Here is a 24,715-nt window from a genome sequence, read left to right as displayed (position 1 = left end):
GCTGACCTGCCGAAGGTTAAAAGGATCCAGGAGAGCGAGGGTCCAAGCTACACAGGGGGGCGTCAGCAGAGCCAGCAGCCCGTTCGAAGGCAGGAGCTCTTCAAACCAGCCAGGTCAGACTAGTTCCTGCAAAAATAAATCACAATGCATGATTATTTTCCTGGTGGAGCTTCTTCAGGGTAAACTCTATCAAATTATTCCTGTTTGTGCTCTTGCAGCCACTCTCTGAGCAAGTTTCCCTCCAGAGAGTGGGAAGATGCAGCGGAAACCGAGAGAGATTGGCACTACGGTGGCGGCGGGTATCTATCCCGAGCTCACTCCACCACCTCGTTACAGGTAGGTTTTTACTTAGCTGCTCGATTTTGGGCTCGACCTCGACTGAGAGTGTTATTCATTAAGCTAAAGCGAGTCCGGTACTTCCCTAAACAAGAATAACTTCGACGGTAGAAGCTGGACACAGGAGACAGGGCCTTAACTGAGCGTATAAAATGATTTAATAAACTTGTAATAGATGCATTTTGCAGCAGTATAGAGAAGTGGTTGGGAATTGGGCATTAAAACATTACAGTTCCTCCCTTATCTGCACAATATTTTCCACTTCACCTGCATGACGCGTCTCTGCTTCAACCACATCATCCTCTTGCTGTTCTTTTCCAGAGATCTGGGAGCCCCACGGCGGACGAGGGCAGCACCTGGAAAGCCGGTCGTCACGGATCAGAACAAATGCAGGTGAGTGGTGTTTACAGCAAACACGCGGCGGAGCGACCTCCCCTCGCCATGTGGAGTTTTACCGCTAGCTTTTGACGTGCGTGTAATAAACCTGCACATGCGTCAGTAAAAGTTTATGGCCATGCAAACATCCCTCTGTTACATATTCACCAGTGTTCGATCAGATCCTGTCTGCGGCTGTAAAGTTTTGTATGTACTTGGCACCTTGAGTTGTTAAATATATATATATATATATGTGTATGTGTACACGTGGTGTGTGGTGTAGGCTGCACGCTCTCTTTAAATCACCTACACCCTACAGTCGTTGCACAAGACTGACTGAGCTTTGTCAGTTGTGGTCTGCTGGGGCATGTGTTGAAATTCCTGAACAGAAACCAATAGCTACCCAGAGAGGATTTTTGTAGAGGAGGAGGGAGGGAGGGAGGGTGGAGTGCTGCTTTATTTGCAGATTTATTTATTTATTTATCTATTTTGCATGCAGGAAAATATTTTAAATGCAAGATTTAAGATTTTATATTCTTATTTTTTAATTAATATGTATTATTTATTATTTTAAGGTGCAGTTAATCCGGATTAAAGTACTTCTAATGAGGTTCTGCCTCAACCACGTTTATAGATCCAGCGCGGGGAGGGAGGAGGGAGGGGGCGGCTTGTTTTCTGTACCCGATCGTCGCGGATCCGCCCAGGAAGTGGCAGACAGGGCAGAAAGAGACAGCAGCCGAGTGCTACAGGAGTCTCAACATTGGCCTCTTTTAATCAGAAATGATCGGTTTATCCGCCTTTTTTTTTAATGGGATGACTGCACTTTTCCTTTAAGACTTGCTCCTAATTACGAGCTCTGGCGGTTCGCTTGATTAAGACGAGGGGGGGCGGCGTGAATGGCGGGGTTTAATCCAATCTCGCGTCGAGAAAGTTAAAGTGGGTTTCTGAGAAGTTAAGTTTGGGAGGAAAAAACAAAAAAGTGAATTAACAGTGTTTTATTTTTTTTTGTCTTCAATTAACCCTCTCTGGATGCTGTTATCATGACGGTAAGCTCTTTAAGTGCAAGTTGTTTGTCATGTCGTGATAGTCCCCTCCTTCCTGATTTAATTCAAATCGAACGCACAGCTAGCTTAAATGTAACCGTTATGCTAAAGCGTTAATGCAAAGTTAATGTATGTTAGCTTTACGTAGCTAGCTGGTTTGTTATAGAATCATCCGGGTTAGCACGAGGCGTACGTTAAAAATAGTTTAAAACTTTTTTTTTTTTTTTTAATTTTAATGATTGAACTTTTCTTAAAATACGTCTGTTTAAGAAAGACAGTTAAAAAATAAATAAAAAATAAATCCTGTTTCAAATTATGGTTTGTACTTTCCTCTGTTGTTGTTTACAGTAGCAGGAAATGTCATTAGCATGTAGCTTTGTTCTGCAACCAGCTGTTACACATGTTCACTGTTTGCACAGCTTCAAAAACATGACAGATGTTTTTTTTTTTTAATATAAAGATAATTTATAAACAAAAATGGGAGCTGTAATCACTATTATTCATATATATGCATGTTTAACTGGGACAAAACTCACCTTTAAAGTGTCTTAAAGTGTCTCCAGCTTTTAGTTGACCTTCTTCTTGCGTGACCTTTTTAAAAATTAAAAACAAAAAGCACAAGAGCCTGAGCAGACACATCATGTCATAACATACGCACAGTTTTGTGGACCAAAGATGAAGTTTCCATTTGCGTTTAATAGCCTCCAGCTCATTATGAAGCCATTACCCGCTAAATCAACGCCGCCTCATTTATTGACAATAAAAGGGACATTTAAACGGGACTGATCACATTTCATACATCAGAATCATCCAAAACGGGGCCCTCCTTCACGCCACATTTTTCCACTTCCCCCTGCAGCCGTCGGACCGTGCAATTTGTTGGATTAAATGAGATTAGTGTCGCAGATGAACTGGCTTTAAGGGGCAAATAACTGGGTGGTACTTGTGGTTTATAAGTAGGAGACAGGAGACTTGTTAGAAATGACAGAACAGACGGAGGAGTTGTGCAAGGGCACGTGAGCGAGAAAGGAGGGAGGAAGAAGTATACGGACATGAGAAAAGGAGGTGATGGGAGTGAGATTCCTGTGGTGAAATGTGATGACAAAATTCAGGAGGGTTTAAATTCTAGCGAAGGGGAGATAAGCAAAGAGATCAGGAGGAATGCAGGCTGGAAAAAGTTGCCTAATCTTAATCTGGGATCACCGCGTCTTGAGGTACCTAGCTGGCGCATTTTATTTATTTATTTTTTTAGTTGTGTGTGTTTTTTTTTCTTCTTCCTCTCTTCCTGTCATCGTGTCAAAAGCAGAAAGCAGCTCGTCTTGCAGAGCAACGGCGCGGCAAGCTGCTGCGTAGATGCAGCTGGATGTTGCTTCACTTTCTGGTTGCATATCAAGAACAACAACAACAAAAAAAAACAGAAAGCGAAAGATAGTTGAGTCATCTAATGTGCATTCAGTGTCAAAAAAAAATATGCACAAATTGGTCATCTAGCAGATAATTCCTCCAGAACAGAAACTAGTTCATGGCGTTTTTTTTGGGGCAACATAAGTCTGTAGTGTGCTTTTGTCTTCATGCAAAATGATCTTTAGTGGTTTGGCTGCTGCTAGCATCTCGGACGGACGTGTAATTACACTCATTGCCACTTCATTAGGTACAGAAGTAAAAATAAAATCACTCTAATGCAACGGCCCCGCAGCGCTAAATCCCCGTAGCTACGTGACGGCGTCAGAAAGGTGGCGGTGATCGTTTTTTTTTTTTTTACAGGATGTAGTTTCTAACGCCGTTAAACTGGATCGGGTTAAAAGCGTTCCTCCTGACGTGTGGGCCCGGCCAGCTGACTGAAATAGGATTGTCAAAATACCTGTTCTGCAAAACCACCAGCAGCCTCAAGAATGAAAACCCGCTCGAATCAGCCGCTCTCTCGGCGCAGGATTGCTTACGTTTGTTTCTAGTAGTGTACCTAATGAACTGGCAAAGCGACTGAGTGTTGAGTGTGGTCTTGCATTTTGCTTTGTCCAGTTTCCTTTTGTTCCCGTTTTGCGTCTATATCCGGACAAAGGGCTTCTTTCAACCTTCAAACATTCACACTCAGTCTTTTCTTTCTCTCTCCTCCGCAGCCCGACCTCTTGAACTTCAAAAAGGGATGGATGTCGAAACTGGACGAGTGCGGTGAGGTAAACTGAATTAAATCAGGCTCAGTCAGGAGTCACATCCTCCTCCTCTCCCTCCTCCTCCTCCTCCTCCTCCTTCTCCTTTACAGCCCCCTTTTTTTTTTCCCGGCATCCTTTATTCCCAGAGGTTGCCTGTAACCCGATAGCGTCAGATTACCCTTGTTATCACGCTAACAGTTTGATCGCTCGGGGCGAAACAGGTGGCTCCTGTCTTTGAGTGATACGCTCGAGTGCACCAGCTTTCTCGCATCGCATATTATAAGACCTTACTTCCTCTTGGACTGCTCTAAAAGTCACTCTCCAGATTTTACATTTGGATGTCTTTCTTTGTTTAGTGGAAGAAGCACTGGTTCGTTCTGACGGATGCAGGACTGAAGTACTACAGAGATTCGAGCGCGGAAGAGGTTTGTTTTTTAATTATTTACGCGTCTGTTCGCCGCAAAATCTGCGTTAAAACAAAACCTGAAACAAAAACAGTAACTGAGTACGTGTCTTTTTCTGCACAGAAAGATGACCTGGACGGAGAGATTGACCTAAAGTCCTGCGTGAAGGTGTCCGAGTTTGACGTGGAGAAGAACTATGGTTTCCAGATACAGGTGATAATCGTCCTCGCTCTTTCTTTCCTCTTAACGTTCATCCTCCTTGACCTCGTTGTCGCCTCTCACCACACCCGCTCTCGGTTTCTGCTGCATTTTCTCCTTTTCTCGTTACCGCGGCTCGTATCTCGGGTCAGCGATCGCTTCCACCTTCTGTTCTCTCTTTCAGTTTTCGCCTTATCGCCTCCGTCTCATCCCAGTTCTGTCACATATTTGTGTCTCCTCAACCTGTTTTTCATTTTTTATGTATTTATTGTTTGTTCTCCAGACGCGGGAGGCCGTGTTCACGCTTTCAGCCATGACGGCCGGGATCAGGCGGAACTGGATAGAGGTTTTGAAGAAGAGTATCCGGCCCAGCAGCTCCCCAGACCTGACACAGTAAGTACCAGCACGCTTGTTACATATACACCAATCAGCCAGATCATTAAAACCACTGACAGGAGAGGTTAAATAACGTCTTTTGACAATTCAGTGTTCTGCTGGGAAGCTTTTAGACCTGCCATTCATTCATGTGGATGTTACTTAGACATGTAGCACCCACCTAGACCAGACCAGGCACCCCCACCCCATAGCAATGACACTCCTTGATGGCAGCAGGATGTAGCCACAAAAACGCTTTCGGAACAACTCAAAAAAACATGAAGAACAGCACAAGGTGTTGACCTGGCCTCCAAATTCACTAGATCCCAAAGTATCTGTGGGATGATCCACCGGGCCCCCTCCCCTCAAAGGCCCCAGACATCCCAGGACACCCTCAGAAGGACCATGTCCACGTCATCGAGGCTGTAAAACCTTTTCAGTTCTTCTAAGATTCGTACTTGTTGAAGTTCTTGCTTACTCTTATTACAAAATCATTCCTCTTGTTACGCCTATGCCTCAGCCTTGACTAAATACAGTTTGATAAGAAGCCGGATGAATGAAATCTTGATTAATTATTTGTAAAAAAAAAAAAAAATGCACATTCTGTTTTTTTAATGACTCACCATCACCAGAGTTCATTTTGTGAAATGTATGATTTATGAGTTATTAACTTCTAATCCTTCACAGATTGCCCGACAGCAGCAGCGACAAGGAGAACTCCCACGGTCGCGTTGCGCTCTCCTCCCGTCGGCCGCTGCCGCCGCGCCACAGAGACGCCCTGCCCGAAGCCCCGGCCTCCGCCCCGCCGACTCAGCGCAGGTTCGACTACGTTGAGCTGTCTCCCGTTCCTCCCGCCTCCTCCACCCCTCTCCCCGCCAGTCAGAGAGAAGCCGGGGAGGGACAGGGGAGAGAGCACGGTCAGCGGCAGGAGGAGAGGAACACGAGCAGCCAGTGGGAGGCGGTTCTGTCCAGGAAGGGCGGCGGCGGCGGCGCCAACCAAAGGCTACGCATGGAGGATGAAATTGAGAAGAAGTGGGCTGAGATCGAGCGGTTGCCGTTCAAGGGGACGATCTCCATACCACCGCCGGGATCGCGGTCTTCCAGCCAGTCAGCCAATGAGGCGCTGCAGAGGGAGGTAGTGCGTGGAGATGATTTTCTAATTTGCAAATTAAATAAAATGCAAATTAACCCTTCATCCGCCCGGATGAAGTAAAACATCTCTTTTTCTGCCTTTTAACACTTTGTGCTTCTTTCTGACTTGCCCTTTTCTCTTCAGCAGTGTTTTCCATCGTAACGTTTAAGAGTAAAAAGTACTGATTTGTAGAAGAACCCAGATCGTAACATGGAAAACTCTACTGAACTCCCTCGACTGCTCTGTCTGTGTGTAGTGTTGTGCATCTTAGTTTAAATCTGTGTTTGCAGTTTAGCATCAAACCTGAGGCCTTCTTTCAGACGTAGCATTAACATCCATCCTGAGCAACTGGATCACAGGCGATCAGCTTAAAGAACACCACGTTTATAAAAGGTCTGAGACACTTTTGACTCTATATAAGAGGAGTTTTGTCTCATTCATTCAGAAAACAACAGCATCAGAGAGCGGACATGGGCCTTCTGAGGGTGTCCTGTGGTGTCTGGGGTCTTTGAGGGGAGGGGCCTCTGTGGATCATCCCACAGATACTTGATCAGTTTGGGATCTAGTGAATTTGGAGGCCAGGTCAACACCTTGTGCTGTTCTTCATGTTTTTGTGGCTGCATCCTGCTGGGGATGGCTGCTGAACATCAAGGAGTGTCATTGCTATGGGGTGGGGGTGCCTGGTCTGGTCTAGGTGGGTGCTACATGTCTAAGTAACATCCACACGAATGAAGACCAGGTCCAAAAGTTTCCCAGCAGAACACTGAATTGTCAAAACATGGTCGAAGCTATTAAACTTCTCCTGTCAGTGGGTTTTAATGTTGTGGCTGATCGGTGTGAGATATGTCTGTCACTGCATCAAACAGCACTTTGAGAGATCTGTTATGATCCGAGCCTTGTCTCTAAAGTAAGATAAGATGGTGAGACTTCAAAGCTTGTTCCTAAATATGTGACAAGTCATGATGTACACACAACAAAACAGCTGATCGTGTTTCTGATTCAGCAACAGCTGTTAAATTATTCTACTTCCCCCCTCGAATGATCTGGATGTTTATTTGCATACAGAGCGTGAAACTGCACATGGAGACGCCTGGTACTTAAAGCTGGCCACCTACATTCAGATTGCTCTGGTTGGATGTTAATAATAGATATGATGCGCGGTGGCGGTGGAGGAAGAGCTGAAGATCATTAGAATGAACGACGAACGGCTAAAGCAGGTGCTGCATTGGTGCTTTACCTCCTTCTTCGTTTATCTCCTCAGGTGGCGTCACTGAGGCAGCAAGTGGAGCAACTACAACTGGGAGGAGGAGGAGGAGGTGGTGGAGGTGGAGGCGGCTGTGGCCCTGGGTCACCCTGCAGCCGCAGCCTGGCAGCCATGGACCGCGCCCATCGGCAGGCGATGGAGGAGCTTCAAAGGCAGCACGAGCGCCACATGAAGGAGCTGGAGAGCGAGAAGGACAGGCTGCTGCTGGAGGAGACCCAGGACACGGCGAGAGGTGAGGCGACCCCAGGATGAGCCACGATGCTTCTAGTAGAAAATGAGAATATTTAACGGGGTGTAATTGTCACCTGATGCTGAGTATGACGTTTCAGTGATGGAGGCTTTGAAGAAGAAGCACAACGAGGAGCTGGAGAGAGTCAGGAGGCTGAGCAGCGGAGCGATAGACTCGCAGGCTCTACAAGCACAGCAGCAGTGAGTTGAACTTTTAAAAACCCTCCGTCGCCCAGATCGTGGCGTATCCAAAAACACAAAGCTCAAACAAAGTGAGTCTTCTTCTTGAATGGGAGTGAAGGGGAGTTAAGGTTTTTTTATTGGGAACACATGTGGGTGGTGCACGTTTGAAACTCGCATGACTAAGGTCTGTTAACAACCACAAATCAGTGCAAGTATTTGGTTGTGGAGACCTAAGTTGCTGCCATGTGTGTCGGGGTTTTAACGGCATCCATCGAATCTATTACTCACCGTCGCCACAATAAGTAGTTATTACAGCGGTGATCTGAAGTTAAGAGCTGGTGAAGCCTCGTGAATGAGTCTCTTGTGTGTTTAAGACGCAGCTAGTCGGGTTTTCTGAGAAGCAAAAGGCTGACTCGACAAGAATCCAGTTTCTTTTTTATTTTTTTTATTGTTGAAGCGAGGCCATTTACCACAGCGGCCGCCGAGTCCTGTCAGGCACTTAAGGAATGCAGAAGAATTCGGTCGTGGATTAGTTTGCCTTTGTGAGCTTCACGAGTCCTTTGACACAGACTGTCTCTGCGGCTGCTACTGGAACCCGGCATTTTAGAGCTTATCCGTTCTGACGGCCGCTGCTTTTTGTCTTTTTCTTATTTTGGGGCATTTATAAGAGGTTTTAAAGCCACAACAGGAAATAGTTGTAAAAATATGCTGCGGTTAATAAAGCTAACTACGTAACGATGTTATCCTTCACAGGGATCCAGCGCGCGGAAGAATTGACCCTTTGTCGGTCTTCTGATTTGCGTTCGAGCAGCAGCAGCTGTTAAAAGAAGAGGCGGTGAACATGTTCCCGTCCTTTCTACTTCCTTACTCGACCCTGTCGGATCTCCTGATTGGTCTGCTGACCGCCAATGTGAAGCCCCTCCCCCCACATGTTACTGTTGCTGGGTTAAACAAACTTTTCGTTCTTTCTTCCACGCAGAAATCTGTCGCTAGATTCGTCTGTAGCATGTCGCTGAAATAACATTAATCATTTGTCCTGTGTTTATTGATTAGACTCGTCCCTTCGTTCACACTGCAGTGTGTACAGTGGGTGACGGATCAGTTTAACGCCGAGTCTCGTTTACCACAGAGCCCCTGTGTTGTAATACTTGCAGAATGTGGTTTTGGCGTCGCAACGATGAAATAAGCAGAATAAGTCGTCTGTCCGTTTGGCACCATAACTTGCCGGAGATCCATGATTTAGAAAAGAATGAGTGACATGTTTTGATCGGTCAGACCACAGGACCAGTTTTCCACTTCTGCCTCGGCCCCTTTCTGATGGCCGCTGCTTTTCTGATCGTGTTCATAGACGGTGTAAAGATGTTTCGTTTCATTTGTGGGTGCAACGACAAGAAGGCACGAAGGTTTTGGGTTCGTAGGTTCTCTCCAGGTTCTCCAGCTTCCTCCCACCGTCCAAAGACATGCTCGTTAGGTTCATTGGTGATTCTAAACTGGCCGTAGGTGTGAGTGTGAATAGTTATCTGTCTGTCTGTGTTATAGGCGGTTTAGAGTTCTCCATGAGGGGAACTACCGTTTTTTTACAACCTGGACCTTATTTCTTGCATAAAATACAACTGTTTACTCACCCATATAACTTGTGTCATTTGTAGTTGTTCGGGAAATATTTAGATCCACGTATATCCATATAGTGGGAGTGAATGGGGCACCGAAAGGCAGCCTCTAAATAACACATTATCTGCCGCGAAACGCGTTCATTTCACCAAAATCGTCCATCAAAAACAAAGTCGTCCACAACCTCAGAAATCGGAAAAATGCAAAAACATAGCAGTCGCAAAAAAACTAGCAGTAGCAAATTACAGGTAAACAAGCCGACCATCGCAGGTGCGCAAGGTGCTCAGAGATGACATCATGCAGGTCAGAAGTTAGTAGGTCAATCTACAAACCCCGGATGATGAGAACGGGTAACTCTGGACTCAACTGAGAATAGCACTAGTGTATCATAACAAAATATTGGTGAAATGAACACGTTTTGCGGCACATAATGCGTTATTTAGAGGCTGTGTTCGGTGCCCCATTCACTCCCACTATATGGATATACGCTGATCTAAATATCTCCCGAATGACAACTTATGACACCAAAGTTATATGGGTGAGTAAACGATCGTATTTTATGTCAGAAATAAGGTCCAGGTTATAAAAAAATAAATAAATGAAAGGGTAGTTCCCCTTTAAGTTGACGCAGAAGCTACAGACCCCTATGCATTTCCTACCGCTGTGACTGATGTTCACCTCCCCAGAAAAGTAACCACGCGCTGTGGTGGCGCAGACCACAACGACCTGCTGCCTGTTCACCTAATTAGAAAAACGACTGGAAACTCCACCTTTCAAGTCTTCTAACCTTGTAATTTCCTCCATTAATGCCTGATCGTGGCTCAGGTGGCTGGACCACTGATCCCAGAGTTGGCAGTTTGACCCCCCTGCATGTCAAAAAGTCCTTGAGCAAGACACTGAACCCAAAGTTGCTCCAGTTTCTGCCACTGGCGTGTGAACGAGAAGTAAAAAAGCGGTTTGTCAAGGTCAGACCGTTAAAATGTGATTCAAACTGGTTTAAGGGCCCAACATGTGACCACAGTCTTGTCTTCTGCTCGTCGCTGCAGGGTAGAGACTCGGGCCTTGCAGAGGGAGCTGGCCGGGCTCTCGGACCAGTACTATCAGAAGTGTCTGGAGCTGAACCGAGCCGAGCAGAACAACGCCGAGAGAGAGCGAGAAATCAGCCGCAAGGAGAGAGACATGGAGCAGCTGAGGAAAGAGAACCAGGTGAGACGGCAGCAGGTTTTTAAAAATAAACTCAGGAAGACTGGTGAGAGGCCGTCTGTATGTCTGTAACATCTGAGGTCTGCACTCCTGCTGCTGTAAAACATCAGCTTTCCACCAACGTTTGATATGAAACCTTAAAATATTAAAGACAGAACATTTTCCTCTTCAGGACTTAAAGACACGTTTGAAGGAGGAAGCCATCCGTTTACGAGCCACCATCACAGATCAGAGCTCGGAAGACAACAAAGACAGGACGCCCTGTGAACTGGAGGTAACTTTACCCTTTACACACTGTGTGTGTGTGTGTGCTCGAAACCGAAACCGGCCGAGTGTGGTGTGTTTCTGACAGCTTTTATTTATAGCATCCGCACCCATCGTGTGGTGTGTAGGTTTGAAAATCTGCAACGCTCCGTGATGCATCAGCCTTTTGTTTATTGCAGCAATATGAGAGTAAAGGTAAATGTGCAGCTGCTGGATAAGTTGGTGCAGAAACTAATTACTGACTCTGCTCCTCTGGCTCCGTTCAGACCTTTTATTAACATCCATCCTGAGGAATCGGATCAGGTGCAGGTGTGAACACACTGAGGTTGCATTTGAAAGCGAATCCATGGAGTCCACTCAGACAAAGGCAGACACTTAACGTTTAAAAGAAGAGCTTCCTGTTTGCTTTGTGTGTCTTTCACTCATGCTGCATCCAAGTTAATTCAGGGTAATATTGTAAAAATGAGTTTTGTTCTCTTCGTTGTTTTCTTCCAGGTTCTTCTGAGGATGAAAGACAACGAGATCGAGTACTTACACAAAGAGATCAGCTGTCTCAGGAACGAGCTACAGCTCCTTAACACGGTACTCCTAACATGAATAGATTATCTGATATATATATAACAAGTTCCTTTTATACGGGACGAGGTGTCGAACTAGTGACCGTAACCCTTTCGCCGCTCCGCAGGAAGAGAAGCTGGCCCGCGAGCGGTTCACCGAGATGCGCGAGGAGCTGAGCGGGATGAAGGGCCGAAGCGAGCGAGAGATTCAGAGTCTGAAGGAGCACTTGAGGCTGGCCATGGCTGCTCTGCAGGAGGGGCAAGCGCTGGGTAACAGCCTGGACCACTGAGAGGCTGCTGCCCCAAAGAGGGACAGAGACAAACAGGAGTAGGGGGCTGTGTGAGGACCCGGATGCCTTAAAAACGTTCTGCCAGTGAGCAGCCTAAAGTCGCCATTAGCTGGTTTCATTACACTGGGCCACACGTGAGATATATACATATATATATATATACATAAATATATATATATATGTAAAACTGCACTTTTTAATTTTTAATATTAGCTTGTGCGCATTTGGTCTGAAAACTGGAATTTATTATTATTTTTAGATAAAGATGTCATACTGTATCGGCCGTTTTTTTTTTTTTAGTCAGATAAATCCTCACTGCCTTCGTGTTTGAGAGCTACTGTCGTTTTCCGTTGTTCGGCTCCTTGAGTCGTGTTTACTTTGTGAAAGTGGCACACATTTCTTAAGAAATGGGAGCTGTAATTATTATAATTATTATTTTTTACCTTTGTGCTTATGTTGTCTTTGTAAATACAAAATATATATATATATACACACACATAAATATATATATTTGGGATTGAAACAGGACAAGACAGCAAAAATTTCAAATTCCTGGCAGGCTGAATTGGAAATTCATCTATGATTGTATAGAAGCAAATTCAGGCTTGTTCGAGCTGTTGAATGAATGTTGTCCCGCAACCGCAGATGTCTTTATTTGTTAAGCCAAGGCTGAGAAGTGTCAAGCTTCCAGTCTCGCCTGATCGTTATCGGCGTGTCACTTAACGTGCCGCCACCACAACAGATGACAGGCGTTGCATCGATGAGCCAATTTTTCTTTTTTTTTTTTTTTTTTTTTTTTATATATATAAATATTTGACAGTATGTATTGTGATAAAATGACTTATCTACCTACCTTTTAAAAACATTTCTGTATTTAATGTACTGTAGAGCTTGTATCGTTGTTTTTTTTTTTTTGTAAATTATACAATTTTTTTGCAATCAATAAAAAGTTTGGCAGAAACATTTCTTTTATTCCACTTTTCATTCCATTAACACTGAATAAAAGTCAAGTCAAGTCACGTTTATTTATATAGCACACTTAAACGCAATGTAATTGACCCACTATGACCACACGTACAGTAATAGTCTATTAAAAAATTCAAAAAAATAGAAGTAACTGCAAAATATTCTTTACCTAGAAATATTTTTGACTTCACTTGAATGATTTTTCAATTTATTCATAAAACACACTTAAAAATAACAAATATTGGCCACAGTGCTGTAAAAAAGTAGTCAAGGCATGTTTTGTCTCAGTTCTGAATTTAATGTATTTAAATAAATGTAATATTTAATATATTTATGAGCAAAAATACAAAAAGTATACAAGTATAGTTCACTTTAGCTGTGAAGCGCTGCTTTGCCGTGAGCCACGTCTAGGTGGCTCCAGGGCACCGCTCACCATAATTACACCACCGAAGAAGTAAAACCGTTTTTTTTTTTTTTTGTTTGTTTTTTTTTGAAATTATAAAAAAATTTTGCAATCAATAAAAAGTTTGTCAGAAACATTTATTTTATTCTACTTTTCATTCCGTTAACACTGAGTAAAAGACGCCTCCGCGACCACACATGCAGTAACAGTCTATTAAAAAATTCAAAAAAATAGAAGGAAATGGTCATGTGATGCAGAGCCACATAACTGCAAAAAATTCTTTACCTAGAAATATTTTTGTTTGACTTCAGTTGAATGATTTTTCAATTTATTTATAAAGAACACTTAAAAACAACAAATAATGACCACAGTGCTGTAAAAAAATAGTTAAGTCATGTTTTGTCTCAGTTCTGGATTTAATGTATTTAAAATAAATGTAATATTTCACATATTTATGAGCAAAAACACAAGAAGTATACCAGTATAATTCACATTAGCTGTGAAGCGCTGCTTTGCCGTGAGCCACATCTAGGTGGCGCCAGAGCACCGCTCACCATAATTATACCACCGAAGAAGAAACACCGGAAACTCCGCTAGAGCAACCATGGCGTCCACAGCGGCGACCCGAACTGCAGCCGCCACCGCTAAAGTAGTCAAACCGCTCTTGAGCCGGGATTTGGACGAGGCCAAGCGCAGGGTTCGTGAGCTGTACCGAGCCTGGTACCGGGAGATCCCTAACACAGGTATGTCGGTGCTCCCCGGTGGGTTTAAATGTTTATAAAACAAAGCGACACAGCCGTCAAGGTCGCGTCTGTGTGGAGCTTCAGCGTTTAGCGGCTAGCAGAGCATCAGTCCTAACCTTAACAACACACTTTATTCAGACGCTGTTTCGTGTTCCTGTGCTTTGTAGACACGTTTATATTTATGTTTAAGTGAATTAATAAATGTGGGAACCATTAAATGTGATAAACGTTTAAGTTCCGGCTGTAAAAAAGCTGCTAATGCTAATGCATGAAAAATATATTTTGAAATTGATGGTGGAGCATAACATTTTTCTACTAGTTTGTCTAATATTTATTTTTATTTTGCTCCACAAAGACAGTTTGGCAGCTTTTAATCTTACCAGCACTATTAAGATGCGGATATTGTTTTAAAAATCTTAAATAAAACTGTAGAATTTGTGTTTGTGCAAAACAAATAAGATAATCTCTTCAGTCAATGAGTGTTTTATCTACAAATGTCCAAATTTCCTGTGTGACAAATGCGTCTTTACAGCTACTATTTGATTCTGAAATGACTTGCAGGTTTAATTTTCTTTAGATCAACTTTTTGATTTAATCCCTGCAGCGTTCAAACTGATCCAGACTTTGTTGATGATGTGTTGTTTGTTTGTTTGTGTGTCTCTCTGTGCAGTGTGCATGTTCCAGCTGGACATCACAGTACGCCAGGGAAGAGACAAAGTGAGGGAGATGTTCGACAAAAACAAGCACGTCACCGACCCCCGTGTGATCGACATGTTGGTCATCAAGGTACCCGACCGGTGGACCGCGCTTGGCTTCAACGCCTCTCACGTCGTCAGATCAGTTTTGTTTAATCAAACCGTTTATTTCACGTTGCGTTGAAGTGTTTTTCCCGTTTCTGTGTTTTCAGGGTAAACAGGACCTCGAGGAAACGATCCGCGTCTGGAAGCAGAGGACCCACTTAATGCGCTATTTCTACGAGTCTGAGGAGCCTCGTCCCACCGACTTCCTGTCCAAATTCTACCAGGGCCGCGACCCGTGAACTGTGCAGCCGTTAGCCGACCTCTGACCCTCTCTTTGCTTGTGTCCAGTGTGGCAGATATTCCCCTTTTATTGTAAATACACACTTAACACTCACATACGTGGAGCTGTGTCTTTTGTTCGGCCTTTCTGGGATGCGTTTAGAGGTAGCAGGAAAAGAGCAGGTGTATTTACGATGGCCCGTACTGGTGCGTGACACGAAATGCTCGACTTTCAAGATGTAGCATCGAGTTGTAAGTCGCAACTGTTGACGTCTGGAAGCCACGAGGCTGACTAGTCTATGTGACCAGGTGACTTCATGAAGGAAATTCAAAGGTATAACTCCAACCGTATTGAAAATTTTCAAATTTACGACAACATTTGAAGGCATCGCGGGACACCAAATGGAAACGGTATTGTTATTAATTGCACATGTGCTTTTCCTGGTGTGACAAATGCCAATTATCTTTGATTTGAAGATGTTATCAATGCCTGACATCTCCAAACTGAAAGTACAGAGAGGCGTTTAACAGGAAAAAATAAATTCTTAAGATTTCTAATGTAGTATCTTGATGATTTTTTTGTACATTTGTAGTGAGTTTTGACAGATTCTTAAACCTCTTGTTCTGATCTGAGCCCACACCAAAGTCCACAAGTGCTTTTACAAGTGGTATTCCCTTTATTAAGACTTGAGTAGTGTTTTGCAGATACAGTGCGACGTATCTCAGGCAGTAACAGCAGAATATTATCTGAATCCGGTGGCGGACAGAGCAGAGGCGACTTGAATGTAACACACAGCACAGAAGGGGGGGAAGAAATCCAGGAAGGCGTTTTATGTGCTCGTGGAAAATCTGCAGCGGTGGCGACAGAAACAGGACGATCTGTGGAGGAAAGAACACCTGAGAGTTGAGGCACAAAAAAATAAAAATAAAAATAAATGGAGCTCTCTTTGACTCTCTACTGCTGCATCCAAGAAAAACATGGTTGTTTTTGAGGCAGGTAGGTTTATTCCTGCTCATTATTCCAGGTTGTACTTGAATGCAGCATCAGATGAGTTCCCGGGTGATACCTGTTAACCAGGAAGCCTACACACTCTTCAGTCATCATCGTCGTCATCCTCAGGGACGAAGATGTCGTGCTCCTCCAGCAGGGCTGCAAAGTTCTTGCTGATCTGAGTCCCCACGTACAAGAAGGGCACCACTACCAGAGCAATCCGGATAAGGCCGAAGGGGGTCTTCTCCCCGGCCGGTGCCCACATAGAGACAGCTCAGTTAGTTTGAGGTGTTCCTCCTCTATTTCTCCCTTTTTCTTTTTTTTTATATCACCACTCACCTTCCTGGGTTTGGGGAGAATTGCGCCGGAGGATGTGCAGACAGCTGTCCGGGACGGTGGCGCGTTGCAGGGGGTCCGCGGTGAGGGGTTTCTGAGGAGGGGTGACAGCCTGACGAGGCGACCGAGGGCCGACGCCATGTTTACAGCGTTCGCTGCGGCAGCAATGCGGAAAAAGTGGAGGTAGGTGTGGACTGAAAGGGGTGGAAACAGCGCCCCCGTGTGGTGATGTCACAACACCACACCCTACCTCTTCTCCCCAGGTAATAGTTTTTTTATTTTTAATAAAATAAAATAAAAATAAAACACACTCAAGGTAAACATTTCAGTTTTACTTTCTCTTGTTTTATGTGAAGTTGCAGCTTACATTTAAACGCCTCATAAATAACCTTTAGCAGCCACACATTCAGAGAAAATAAACGATGACTCGTAATGAAGTCATTAAAAAAAAACAAAAAAAAAGGAAATAAATACTGTACAGCGTTTAATATTTACACGACTTCTTCTTGGGTTTTAGGAAGAAAAAATAAAATGCACATGAGAGTAGCGGACGACACCACGAAATAATAAAAATACTGACCTGGCAAAATACTTTAAGTGTTCTTTCTCCGTCGAGGTTATTGTGCTTCACTTGTTGGTTTTTTAAACCACAATATAATGTTGTTCTGCTGTCATGAGAAGTTAAAAACTAATATAATACCCACTTAAATAAATTAAATAAGCGTTTTCTTTGTACAAACATAAAACCAGATACAGATCTGTCCCCGTCGTGTCACAGGAATGAAATTCTACTCGGTGGAACTAAGATGTAAACAGTTTTAAGTGCAGAACTCGTGTCCCCGTCGTCTTCACACAAGTTGTACCGCTTCTTGAGATGCAGGGCTGCAGCAGCAGGGCGGGTCGGTCACTGCACAAAACAGCACAGGGTGTTAATGAAACGACGGGGCCAGGGGGGTGAAACCGAAACCCGTCCGAGCGAGTGTGTCTCACCTGGTGTTTGAACGACAGGCGCCTGAAGAACTTGTTGACCTCGAAGACGCCGGGTTTAACGGCGCCCCCGGTCTTGCCGCTCTCCGCCAGCCTCACGATTTGTCCTTTGTCGATGGCCGCTCTGAGGCTCATGCTCTTGACGATGCGGGCGCCGGGCTCAGAATCGGGTGTGGGCCTCGAGGACACTGTGATGTAGGTGGCGTCTTTTTGGTGCTCCTGGTAGCTCACTGTCAGGAGAGGAAGTGGAATATTTAGATATACTTTTTCTCATGTGTGCGTCTGTATTTTGCAGGCAGTTTTAACTCCTGTCACCTGCTGCTGTGACCGTGGTGTCTGTGGTGCTGCTGAGCTCCAGCAGGACTGTGGGATATGCAGGGTGCAGCAGGAAAAGTTTTCTGATCAGAGGTGCGGAAACAGCAGGCGCCACCTAAACACGCACAAAAAATTTCACCGACGGCTCAATTTCAAAGTCAAAAAGGGAGACTCCTGCAGCAGATCTGGTTCGAATCAACAAAGAAGACTCACAGTCGGCTTGGTGGCGTTCCCCTGCGCTCCGAGCGGCTCGCCGGCCCAGAACAGGAACGCCGAGTGGCCCGTGGAGGTGGAGATGGCGGCGGTTTCCAAGACGAGGCGAGGGCACACGAACTCCGCCGACCAGAGGAGGCGCCCGTTTGACCCGTTAACGATCTGCGCCTGGCAGACGAAGATGAGGGCAGATATTTAGAGCGAAGGCTACACGTCTGAATCTTAATTTATCTGACAATGAATAAAAAAGCAGGAAACGGTTGTTTGTTTTACCTCCATGATGCCGTTTGCTGAATGCTGGCTGAAAAGGTCGAGGATCCCGTCGTTGTTGAAGTGGCCCGGTGTCGGTTGACTGTGACAGGCACAGAAACACTTGTTAATGACACCTTACTATGACGGGGGAACAGAGATCCATTCAGTCAGGAGACAAACATCTGACGGGCTTCACCTGTGGATGGCGGCCGAGTTGAAGGTCCATTCTTTCCGCAAGTCCTTCTGTCTGAGCACCGACTGTTTGCTGGACCCGTACACCAGCAACCAGTCGCTTCTGGTGGCGTTCAGGTTGGACGTGGTGTCCAGGCTGTTGTGGTTGCTGCAGAAACCGGCCACGAGAGGGAGCAGGAACTCCACGTGCTCCGATCCCCTGGTTAGGACGCGACAAAAGGTCAAACTTTGACTTTTTTTTAACATAATCCTATAATATCATTTGCTTCTTGTTCGTACCCTCTAACGTTTCGTGTCTACTTAAGACTATGATCTTTATAGAATCTGCGCTCACATGGTGCAAGCGTTAAAGAAGGACGTGGTTTGTCTGATTAAACGTTTAGCAGGACAAAGAGGAGTCTGTACGGGGTAATCGGAGCCATGTGCCACTCACTGAGGCGTACCTGTAAATGTGTATGAGAGGCGAGGAATTATTTTTCTTGAGTCCTTCCCAGCCTGGATCCTTCCTCCTAAGAGGTTGATTTAGGGGGAGTTCTCCGGTGGCACGAAAGTAGATGTCCTGCAGAGAGATGGCCTCGACGTTACCTGAGGGAGCAGACAGAATAACACCGGCAACGTTAAGAGAGTTGTGCTTTTTACCCTTAAATGTAATGCCTTTGTTTGGAGGTGAGAAATGTCCTTCACCTAGTCCAAAGAGGACGTAGTATGCCCCTTGTTGTGTCTCATGCAGCAAAGGACCAATCAGCTTTCCCTGTCCTGTGAGGTTGAAAGGCACGGGGTGTCCGAGCTTCGCCCCCGTCTCGCCAGAGATCAAGGTCAGGGACAGATCCAGATCCTGAATGTGAATATGGTATGTCATCACTGAATGCACAGGCTTGGAACAATGATCTGGAAACCCTCAGCTAGTAATTACTTGGGAGTTGACTGGAGATATAGTTTCACAGCTTAAATTTCACAGTTGGAAGTTTCACACTGAGCAGAAGTCAAACTTTAAATCATCTGTGGGTGATTGATACGTTTATGGACTGAAGTAGGATTTACACAGAACATTTACACAGTGATTATGCAAACTTTAAAGTTTTAAGTAAGATTGGATCAACTTCTCCTCGAGGCCACGACTTTAATGAGCTACAAGAATATGTGATGAAGTTCAATAGCGTATAAAGCCTTGTTGTGGTGTAAGCTGTCTTTTAAAAAGCCTCGGTGTAACTTAACACATGTGTATAGGATGAAAAGAAGTGGTGTGGCTGACAAACCTCGTTTGCAGGCAGGGTGGCTAATAGCAGGTCTGGGACCGAGTCGCCCTGGAGGTCTGGAAGCAGCACCGCCTGGGATTCAATGTTCCTAAGCACTACCGTCCACAACTTCTTCCCTGGGGAGAGAAAGAAAACTTATCTGACCCCATTTTGAATGCTTTGAATATGTATGCATGGTTGACTGCCTTTGTTCACTTTTATTTACAGGCCATAGCCCCACGCAGGCTTTGACTCGCTGGTCTGGAACTGAATGTTGGGAGAAATTTAGCAAACATCAGCTTTTCTTTGCTAAATGACTTATGGTTATCTCCTGGTCAAATACTGTGCTTGTTTACTTATTTACTCAAACTTATAAAACAGTCCCAGTACAAACATTTGACCTCACAACATTGTACTTATATGCCTATATGCACAGAGCCTGGGGTTACAATATGTAACCAACCTATGCTCCAATACAACCACATCTGATACTAGCTCACAGCTCTGTAGTACAGTTATAGTCATAGAAATTGGGGTTACACATAGTAACCAAGCTTAGCTCCAATACTGCCATACCTGACACTAGTTCACAGCTCTGTAGTACGTTTATACTCAAAGATCCCAGGGTTACAATATGTAACCAACCTTTGGTCTGATACCACCACACCTAATGCTAATCACAGCTCTGTAGTACATTTATTGTCATAGAAACCGGGGTTATAATATGTAACCAACCCTTGCTCCAATACAACCATACCTGATACTAGTTCACAGCACTGTAGTACATTTATATTCATAGAAACTGGGGTTACACATAGGAAAACTACCCTAGCTCCAATACTGCCATACCTGATACCACTATACGGCACTGTAGTACATACTCAAAGAACCCGGGGTTACAATATGCAACCAACCTTAGCTCCAATACAACCATACCTAATACTAGTTCACAGCTCTGTAGTACATTTATCGTCATAGAAACGGGGGTTATAATATGTAACCAACCTTAGCTCCAGTACTGCCACACCTGACACTAATTGACAGCACTGTAGTACATTTATACTTGTAGAATCTGGGGTTATAATATGTAACCAGCCTATGCTCTAATACAACCACGCCTGATGCTAATTCACAGCCCTGTAGTACATTTATGGTCATAGAACCCGGGGTTACAATATGTAACCAACCTTAGCTCCAATACTACCATACCTGATACTAATCACAGCACTATAGTGCATTTATACTCATAGGATCTGGGGTTACACATAGTAAACTACCTTAGCTCCAATACTACCATACCTGATACCACTACACGGCACTGTAGTACATTTATACTCATAGAACCTGGGGTTACAATATGTAACCAACCCTTGCTCTGATACCACTAAAGGGCACTAAACTATAGTACATTTGTACTCGTAGAAACTTGGGTTGCAATATGTAACCAACCATAGCTGCAGGAAAATACAAAAGAAATCGTTGGACATTTTAAACATTCTGCCTTGGCCTACTTCTGTCTAGAAGATATTCAAGGCACAGCTCAACCAGCCGATAAAAAGACACCAAAAAAGATGTGAAGACCAACTGGAACTGCACTTGATATATACTAGTAGGATGATGCTAAAGTTAGTCCTGTGAACAATCCTGTAATCCAAAGTCAGATGAGGACTATGGCATCAAAACTATGAAGGCGACCATTACTGCATCAAACAAATGAAGCCAGGGGTTTTAATTACTGGGACCTACCCGTGGTGCCATTGACAGCCATGAGGATGGATTTTCCGATGAGGAGGCACACAGGTGACGGCGGACCGCTGCGCTGCAGACCACACTGGATGTACATCACCGACTCCCGCATGACCTTCCTCCACAGCACTTGGCCGCTGGCGGCAGACACGGCCACGGCACTGTAAACTGAACGAAGAAAGGAAGAATTTGTCAGATTAGATTAAATTAGATTAGATTAGATTAGATTAGACTGGCCCGCACATGGATGAGTACAAAACGCCCCCTGTTTTTTAATGTACTGTCTGAATCAACAGTGTAGAAAGAAAAATTCCTCACATACTTTTGTTCCCTTGCGTTGTGTGGGTTTCGTTGGTCCACGCAATGACACCCAGAAGCACATCCGCCAGTGAATCACCATCTACATCCCACAGAGCCAGAGCGGGTGGAGTGACACCTGAACGGAAACAAATATAAACAACATGAACCCAAAGCGACGGCACAGTGGCGTGGTGGTTAGCACTGATGCCTCGCAGCAAGAAGGTTCTGGGTTTGGATCCACCAAAGGGCCCTGTTTGCATGTTCTCCCTGTGTCTGAGTGGGTTCTTTGCGGGTACTCCAGCTTCCTCCCACCGTCCAAAGGTTGGACGTTTGTTAGGTTCATTGGTGATTCTAAATTGGCCGTAGGTGTGAGTGTGAATGGTTGTCTGTCTCTCTGTGTTAGCCCTGTGATAGACCGGAGACCTGTCCAGGGTGTACCCCGCCTCTCGCCCAATGACAACTGGGATAGGCTCCAGTAACCCCCCCGCGATCCAGACTCCTAATCAATGGTTGCTTCAGGCTTTTCATTCTGCTTTAAGTGTTGTTTGTTGTTGTTTCTTTTCTTTTTTTAAGCCTTATTTCTGAACCATGTGGTTAATACACAATCCTGTACAATCACAGGTGGCTAATTACAGGGCGAGGCATCATTGTCTAGCCACTGAGACTCCTTATTAAGTCTTTATGAAGATAAAGGTGGCACTTTCAGCTCTACATATCAACAATAAAGGGAAATCTTTTTATCTTTTACTTTCAGTAAACAACAGCTCTACAGGTTTTTCTCCACAGTTAATAAAGTAGTAGTGCCCTAAAGCAGAGCACGACAAACTGATCAGCTTCCGTTTACCTCCTGCGTCTCCCAGTGCTTTCTCCCATTGCGGATTCTTCTCCAGTTCTGCCTTTTGGCAAGGAATCAGAAACGCACACAGTAGCACGAGCAACATTGCACAGACCAGAGGCACCAGGAAAAACGCACTCCGTACAGCGTTCTTCACCCTTATCCTCTTTTCTTCCGCGTCCGCGCTGTGAACCCCGAGTCCTGCGCCTCCCAGCGCCCCGGGCCCCCCTCTGTCCTCCCCCGACCTCTCCCTGCTCGCCTCCCTGTGGCTCCAATACTGCATGCCTTTCATGTCGTCTCTGTCCTGCCTGGACTTGCTGGGGAGTCGCTCCCTCCACTCATCCTCCTCTTCCTCCTCGTCCTCCTGCGCCTCGTCCTCGGCACCCACCAGCCTCCCGGATCGGCCTCCGCCCCGGTGCTTGGAGGAGCCGGAGCCCATGCAGCTGTCCCTGCCGAGGCCATTCCTGGGGTAGTTGAGCACGAGGTCGTCCTCCTCGCTCTCGTCCTCGCTGTCCGCCTGGGTGAGAGGGTCGTACTCCCCAAGCTCTGAGCCCTTCTTCCCTGCAGAGACACATGATGAATGTGATGGGACAAGTGACTGTGTTATTCTCCTTTGTCCCCCGTGCCATCAAGCTGTACAACCACCACTCACTTGGGGGGAGGAGGACAAAAAGGAAAGGGGCTGAATGACTTTTTTAATTAACCTACAACATGTGCAATAACGATGTACCTGGTACTTCTATATTTATGCAACAACCATTTATGTACAGTCGTCACAATATTTATTTTTATTTTTATTACTATTATTATTATTCTACTGGGTGTTTTGGTATTTGGGCTTATTGTACTGTTTCCTACATGTATGTCTGACAGTGCTGTATGCGATGGAGATGTCAATTTCCCCGCGGGAACCTCCCAAAGGGATCAATAAAGTTCTATCTATGTTATTAAAACATAAATATATATAAATCATAAATGTATTATAGATGTATCTTTAACTTTGGATTATTATAATGGTCTTTCATTTTATTCAAATAATTCCCTCCATTTTAAAAATGTAAATAAAAATAAAATGCATAGCAAAACGAAAATGAAACATAAAAAAATAAAATAAAAATGGCCGAGATGTTAATTCAGAAAATAAAATACATGTCTGTCTCCTGTTAATAATTCGAGATTTACTCGAAATATCGCGAGAAGTATTGATAAAATTAAACAACAAACACCTTTACAGTAATACTACAAATACTAATGCGTCATATCACAATATTTATTTTAGATTTTTTTTTAAATAGGTTAAAAATATATATATACATAAGTGCAATATTCTTGGCCTGATAATTATATATTTTTTAATTATATTTAGCTTTTTTTAGCCCTCCTCCAAACACATATGGATGTGAAGGGGTAATTTTAGCTAGCAGCTAGCCGGCTAACTCTGGGCTAAAACACATATAATTTAATATGCATCCTATTTAACACTATAGTTGGAGGGAATATGCGTTAAAAGTGGGAATAAATAGCAAACACGTATGACAAAACAGAAACCATGTAATGAATGAGATGCGTTCAAAGACCCGAGTCACCGCATAGGACGGACCGTCACAGAACCTCTAGCTATTGTCTCAGTTCATTTAGCGGCTAAGATGCGTTTATCTGTTTCGGTAAAATAAAAAATTAAATAAAATAAATACTTGCAGCGCATCTTACCGGGCAGTTTCAGGGCACGGGACAGAGCAGCAGCCATTTCACCTCTAAAAAAAAAATGTGTTTGATCTGCGAGATACCGACGTGGGGCTGCGGTGATGAGCGGCTCCAGAGCGCCGCCGATCCAGGAGGCTTGGATGTGCGCCTGCCCGGGTGCATGCTGGGATTTGGAGTTGTTCCTACCGGTTTCCATTCCACACTGTAGTCTCGTACAGACGGGTTTTGTAGTTTATTATTTTTATATTCTGTTTTATTTTTTTTTTTTTTTTACAAGCAAGGGGAGCGGGGAAGGTCCTTGTCCCACGAGGCATCTCGCAAAGTAGGCGAGTCACCTCAGTGAGCAGACCTGTGCCCTTTCAAAAATTCATCTCGTAATATGACGAGGACACGGGCGTCACCCCGCGTCGTTATTTTCCTTACTCATCAGTTTAAGGCATGACGAGTAGACTATCGAGGGCCGGCATAGACGCCGTGCCCGAGCATCCTCTGTCATGGTGCGGAGAACGTGTCACCGTTATCAGCCCGTTTGCGTGTTTTTCAAGTGTTAAACTGTTGCTAATGCATCCAGTAATAGTTTAACAAGCTTATCCGCGATACCTTTTGTTATATTTGTGAACTATATTCGCAAAATCGCTAGGTATGTGGTGAGTATTTGCCGCAAAGGCTCATGGGTGTGCAGATACAGCTGTAGTTTGCATTTCGTCAAGAGTAATCGATCGCAGAGAGTTTAAGAATAAAACGAAATCTCTTAATGTTTTTAATCGACATAGTCTTGTGTAATTAATCAATATATACAAACGCTGCCTTGATAGACATTATTAATTACTACGCACGTGATGAGCAAACGCGCATTTTAAAACAA

General features: G+C 44.5%; 4 protein-coding genes across 7 annotated transcripts; 2 read left to right on the top strand and 2 right to left on the bottom strand.

The window, feature by feature from the left end:
* Positions 1 to 1,430: 1,430 nt before the first annotated feature.
* triobpb (TRIO and F-actin binding protein b) lies at positions 1,431 to 12,103 on the top strand. 3 transcript variants are annotated; one of them, XM_084570738.1, is made up of 12 exons: positions 1,431 to 1,757; positions 3,872 to 3,928; positions 4,261 to 4,329; positions 4,432 to 4,521; positions 4,790 to 4,899; positions 5,569 to 6,016; positions 7,275 to 7,509; positions 7,607 to 7,706; positions 10,346 to 10,505; positions 10,675 to 10,776; positions 11,262 to 11,348; positions 11,452 to 12,103. In XM_084570738.1, the coding sequence occupies exons 1-12, from the start codon at positions 1,752 to 1,754 to the stop codon at positions 11,611 to 11,613; spliced, it is 1,626 nt and encodes a 541-aa protein (XP_084426864.1). In that variant the 5' UTR covers positions 1,431 to 1,751; the 3' UTR covers positions 11,614 to 12,103. The 3 variants fall into 3 exon arrangements, with proteins under 3 accessions (XP_084426864.1, XP_084426865.1, XP_084426863.1); XM_084570739.1 differs by having other exon boundaries at positions 3,519 to 3,928; XM_084570737.1 differs by lacking the exon at positions 1,431 to 1,757 and adding an exon at positions 2,659 to 2,968.
* A 1,356-nt stretch (positions 12,104 to 13,459) lies between these two features.
* On the top strand, positions 13,460 to 14,859 carry ndufa6 (NADH:ubiquinone oxidoreductase subunit A6). The gene is made up of 3 exons (XM_084570319.1): positions 13,460 to 13,725; positions 14,396 to 14,511; positions 14,633 to 14,859. Exons 1-3 carry the CDS (start codon positions 13,587 to 13,589, stop codon positions 14,762 to 14,764), a joined length of 387 nt encoding a protein of 128 aa, XP_084426445.1. The 5' UTR covers positions 13,460 to 13,586; the 3' UTR covers positions 14,765 to 14,859.
* A 372-nt stretch (positions 14,860 to 15,231) lies between these two features.
* smdt1a (single-pass membrane protein with aspartate-rich tail 1a) lies at positions 15,232 to 16,305 on the bottom strand. Of its 2 annotated transcripts, none has more exons than XM_084570321.1 (3): positions 16,075 to 16,305; positions 15,836 to 15,976; positions 15,232 to 15,623 (listed from the first exon to the last, which is right to left on the bottom strand). In XM_084570321.1, exons 1-2 carry the CDS (start codon positions 16,210 to 16,212, stop codon positions 15,839 to 15,841), a joined length of 276 nt encoding a protein of 91 aa, XP_084426447.1. In that variant the 5' UTR covers positions 16,213 to 16,305; the 3' UTR covers positions 15,232 to 15,623; positions 15,836 to 15,838. The 2 variants fall into 2 exon arrangements, with proteins under 2 accessions (XP_084426447.1, XP_084426446.1); XM_084570320.1 differs by having other exon boundaries at positions 15,234 to 15,623; positions 15,812 to 15,976; positions 16,075 to 16,303.
* Positions 16,306 to 16,325: 20 nt separating this feature from the next.
* fam234b (family with sequence similarity 234 member B) lies at positions 16,326 to 24,329 on the bottom strand. Its single transcript, XM_084570318.1, has 13 exons — positions 23,857 to 24,329; positions 22,156 to 22,707; positions 21,334 to 21,447; positions 21,012 to 21,179; positions 19,287 to 19,402; positions 18,715 to 18,865; positions 18,474 to 18,615; positions 18,035 to 18,229; positions 17,860 to 17,938; positions 17,587 to 17,754; positions 17,374 to 17,488; positions 17,062 to 17,288; positions 16,326 to 16,978 (listed from the first exon to the last, which is right to left on the bottom strand). The coding sequence occupies exons 1-13, from the start codon at positions 24,044 to 24,046 to the stop codon at positions 16,976 to 16,978; spliced, it is 2,220 nt and encodes a 739-aa protein (XP_084426444.1). The 5' UTR covers positions 24,047 to 24,329; the 3' UTR covers positions 16,326 to 16,975.
* Positions 24,330 to 24,715: the final 386 nt, after the last annotated feature.

Source organism: Chelon labrosus (genome assembly GCF_963514085.1).
Source record: "Chelon labrosus genome assembly, chromosome: 21".
NCBI classification, from domain to species: domain Eukaryota; kingdom Metazoa; phylum Chordata; class Actinopteri; order Mugiliformes; family Mugilidae; genus Chelon; species Chelon labrosus.
This window is presented reverse-complemented; position numbering and strand designations above follow the sequence as displayed.

Coding starts and splice junctions, on each gene's coding strand:
- triobpb (XM_084570737.1), top strand. CDS start 2,807: ATGAGAAAAGGAGGTGATGGGAGTGAGATTCCTGTGGTGAAATGTGAT. Junction 4,522..4,789: donor ACTATGGTTTCCAGATACAG/GTGATAATCGTC, acceptor TTTGTTCTCCAG/ACGCGGGAGGCCGTGTTCAC. Junction 10,777..11,261: donor GGACGCCCTGTGAACTGGAG/GTAACTTTACCC, acceptor GTTTTCTTCCAG/GTTCTTCTGAGGATGAAAGA.
- ndufa6 (XM_084570319.1), top strand. CDS start 13,587: ATGGCGTCCACAGCGGCGACCCGAACTGCAGCCGCCACCGCTAAAGTA. Junction 13,726..14,395: donor CCGGGAGATCCCTAACACAG/GTATGTCGGTGC, acceptor CTCTCTGTGCAG/TGTGCATGTTCCAGCTGGAC. Junction 14,512..14,632: donor TCGACATGTTGGTCATCAAG/GTACCCGACCGG, acceptor CTGTGTTTTCAG/GGTAAACAGGACCTCGAGGA.
- smdt1a (XM_084570321.1), bottom strand. CDS start 16,212: ATGGCGTCGGCCCTCGGTCGCCTCGTCAGGCTGTCACCCCTCCTCAGA. Junction 15,977..16,074: donor TTCTCCCCAAACCCAGGAAG/GTGAGTGGTGAT, acceptor GCCGGGGAGAAG/ACCCCCTTCGGCCTTATCCG.
- fam234b (XM_084570318.1), bottom strand. CDS start 24,046: ATGGAAACCGGTAGGAACAACTCCAAATCCCAGCATGCACCCGGGCAG. Junction 22,708..23,856: donor CCGTGCCCTGAAACTGCCCG/GTAAGATGCGCT, acceptor GTGTCTCTGCAG/GGAAGAAGGGCTCAGAGCTT. Junction 21,180..21,333: donor CACAACGCAAGGGAACAAAA/GTATGTGAGGAA, acceptor TTCTTCGTTCAG/TTTACAGTGCCGTGGCCGTG.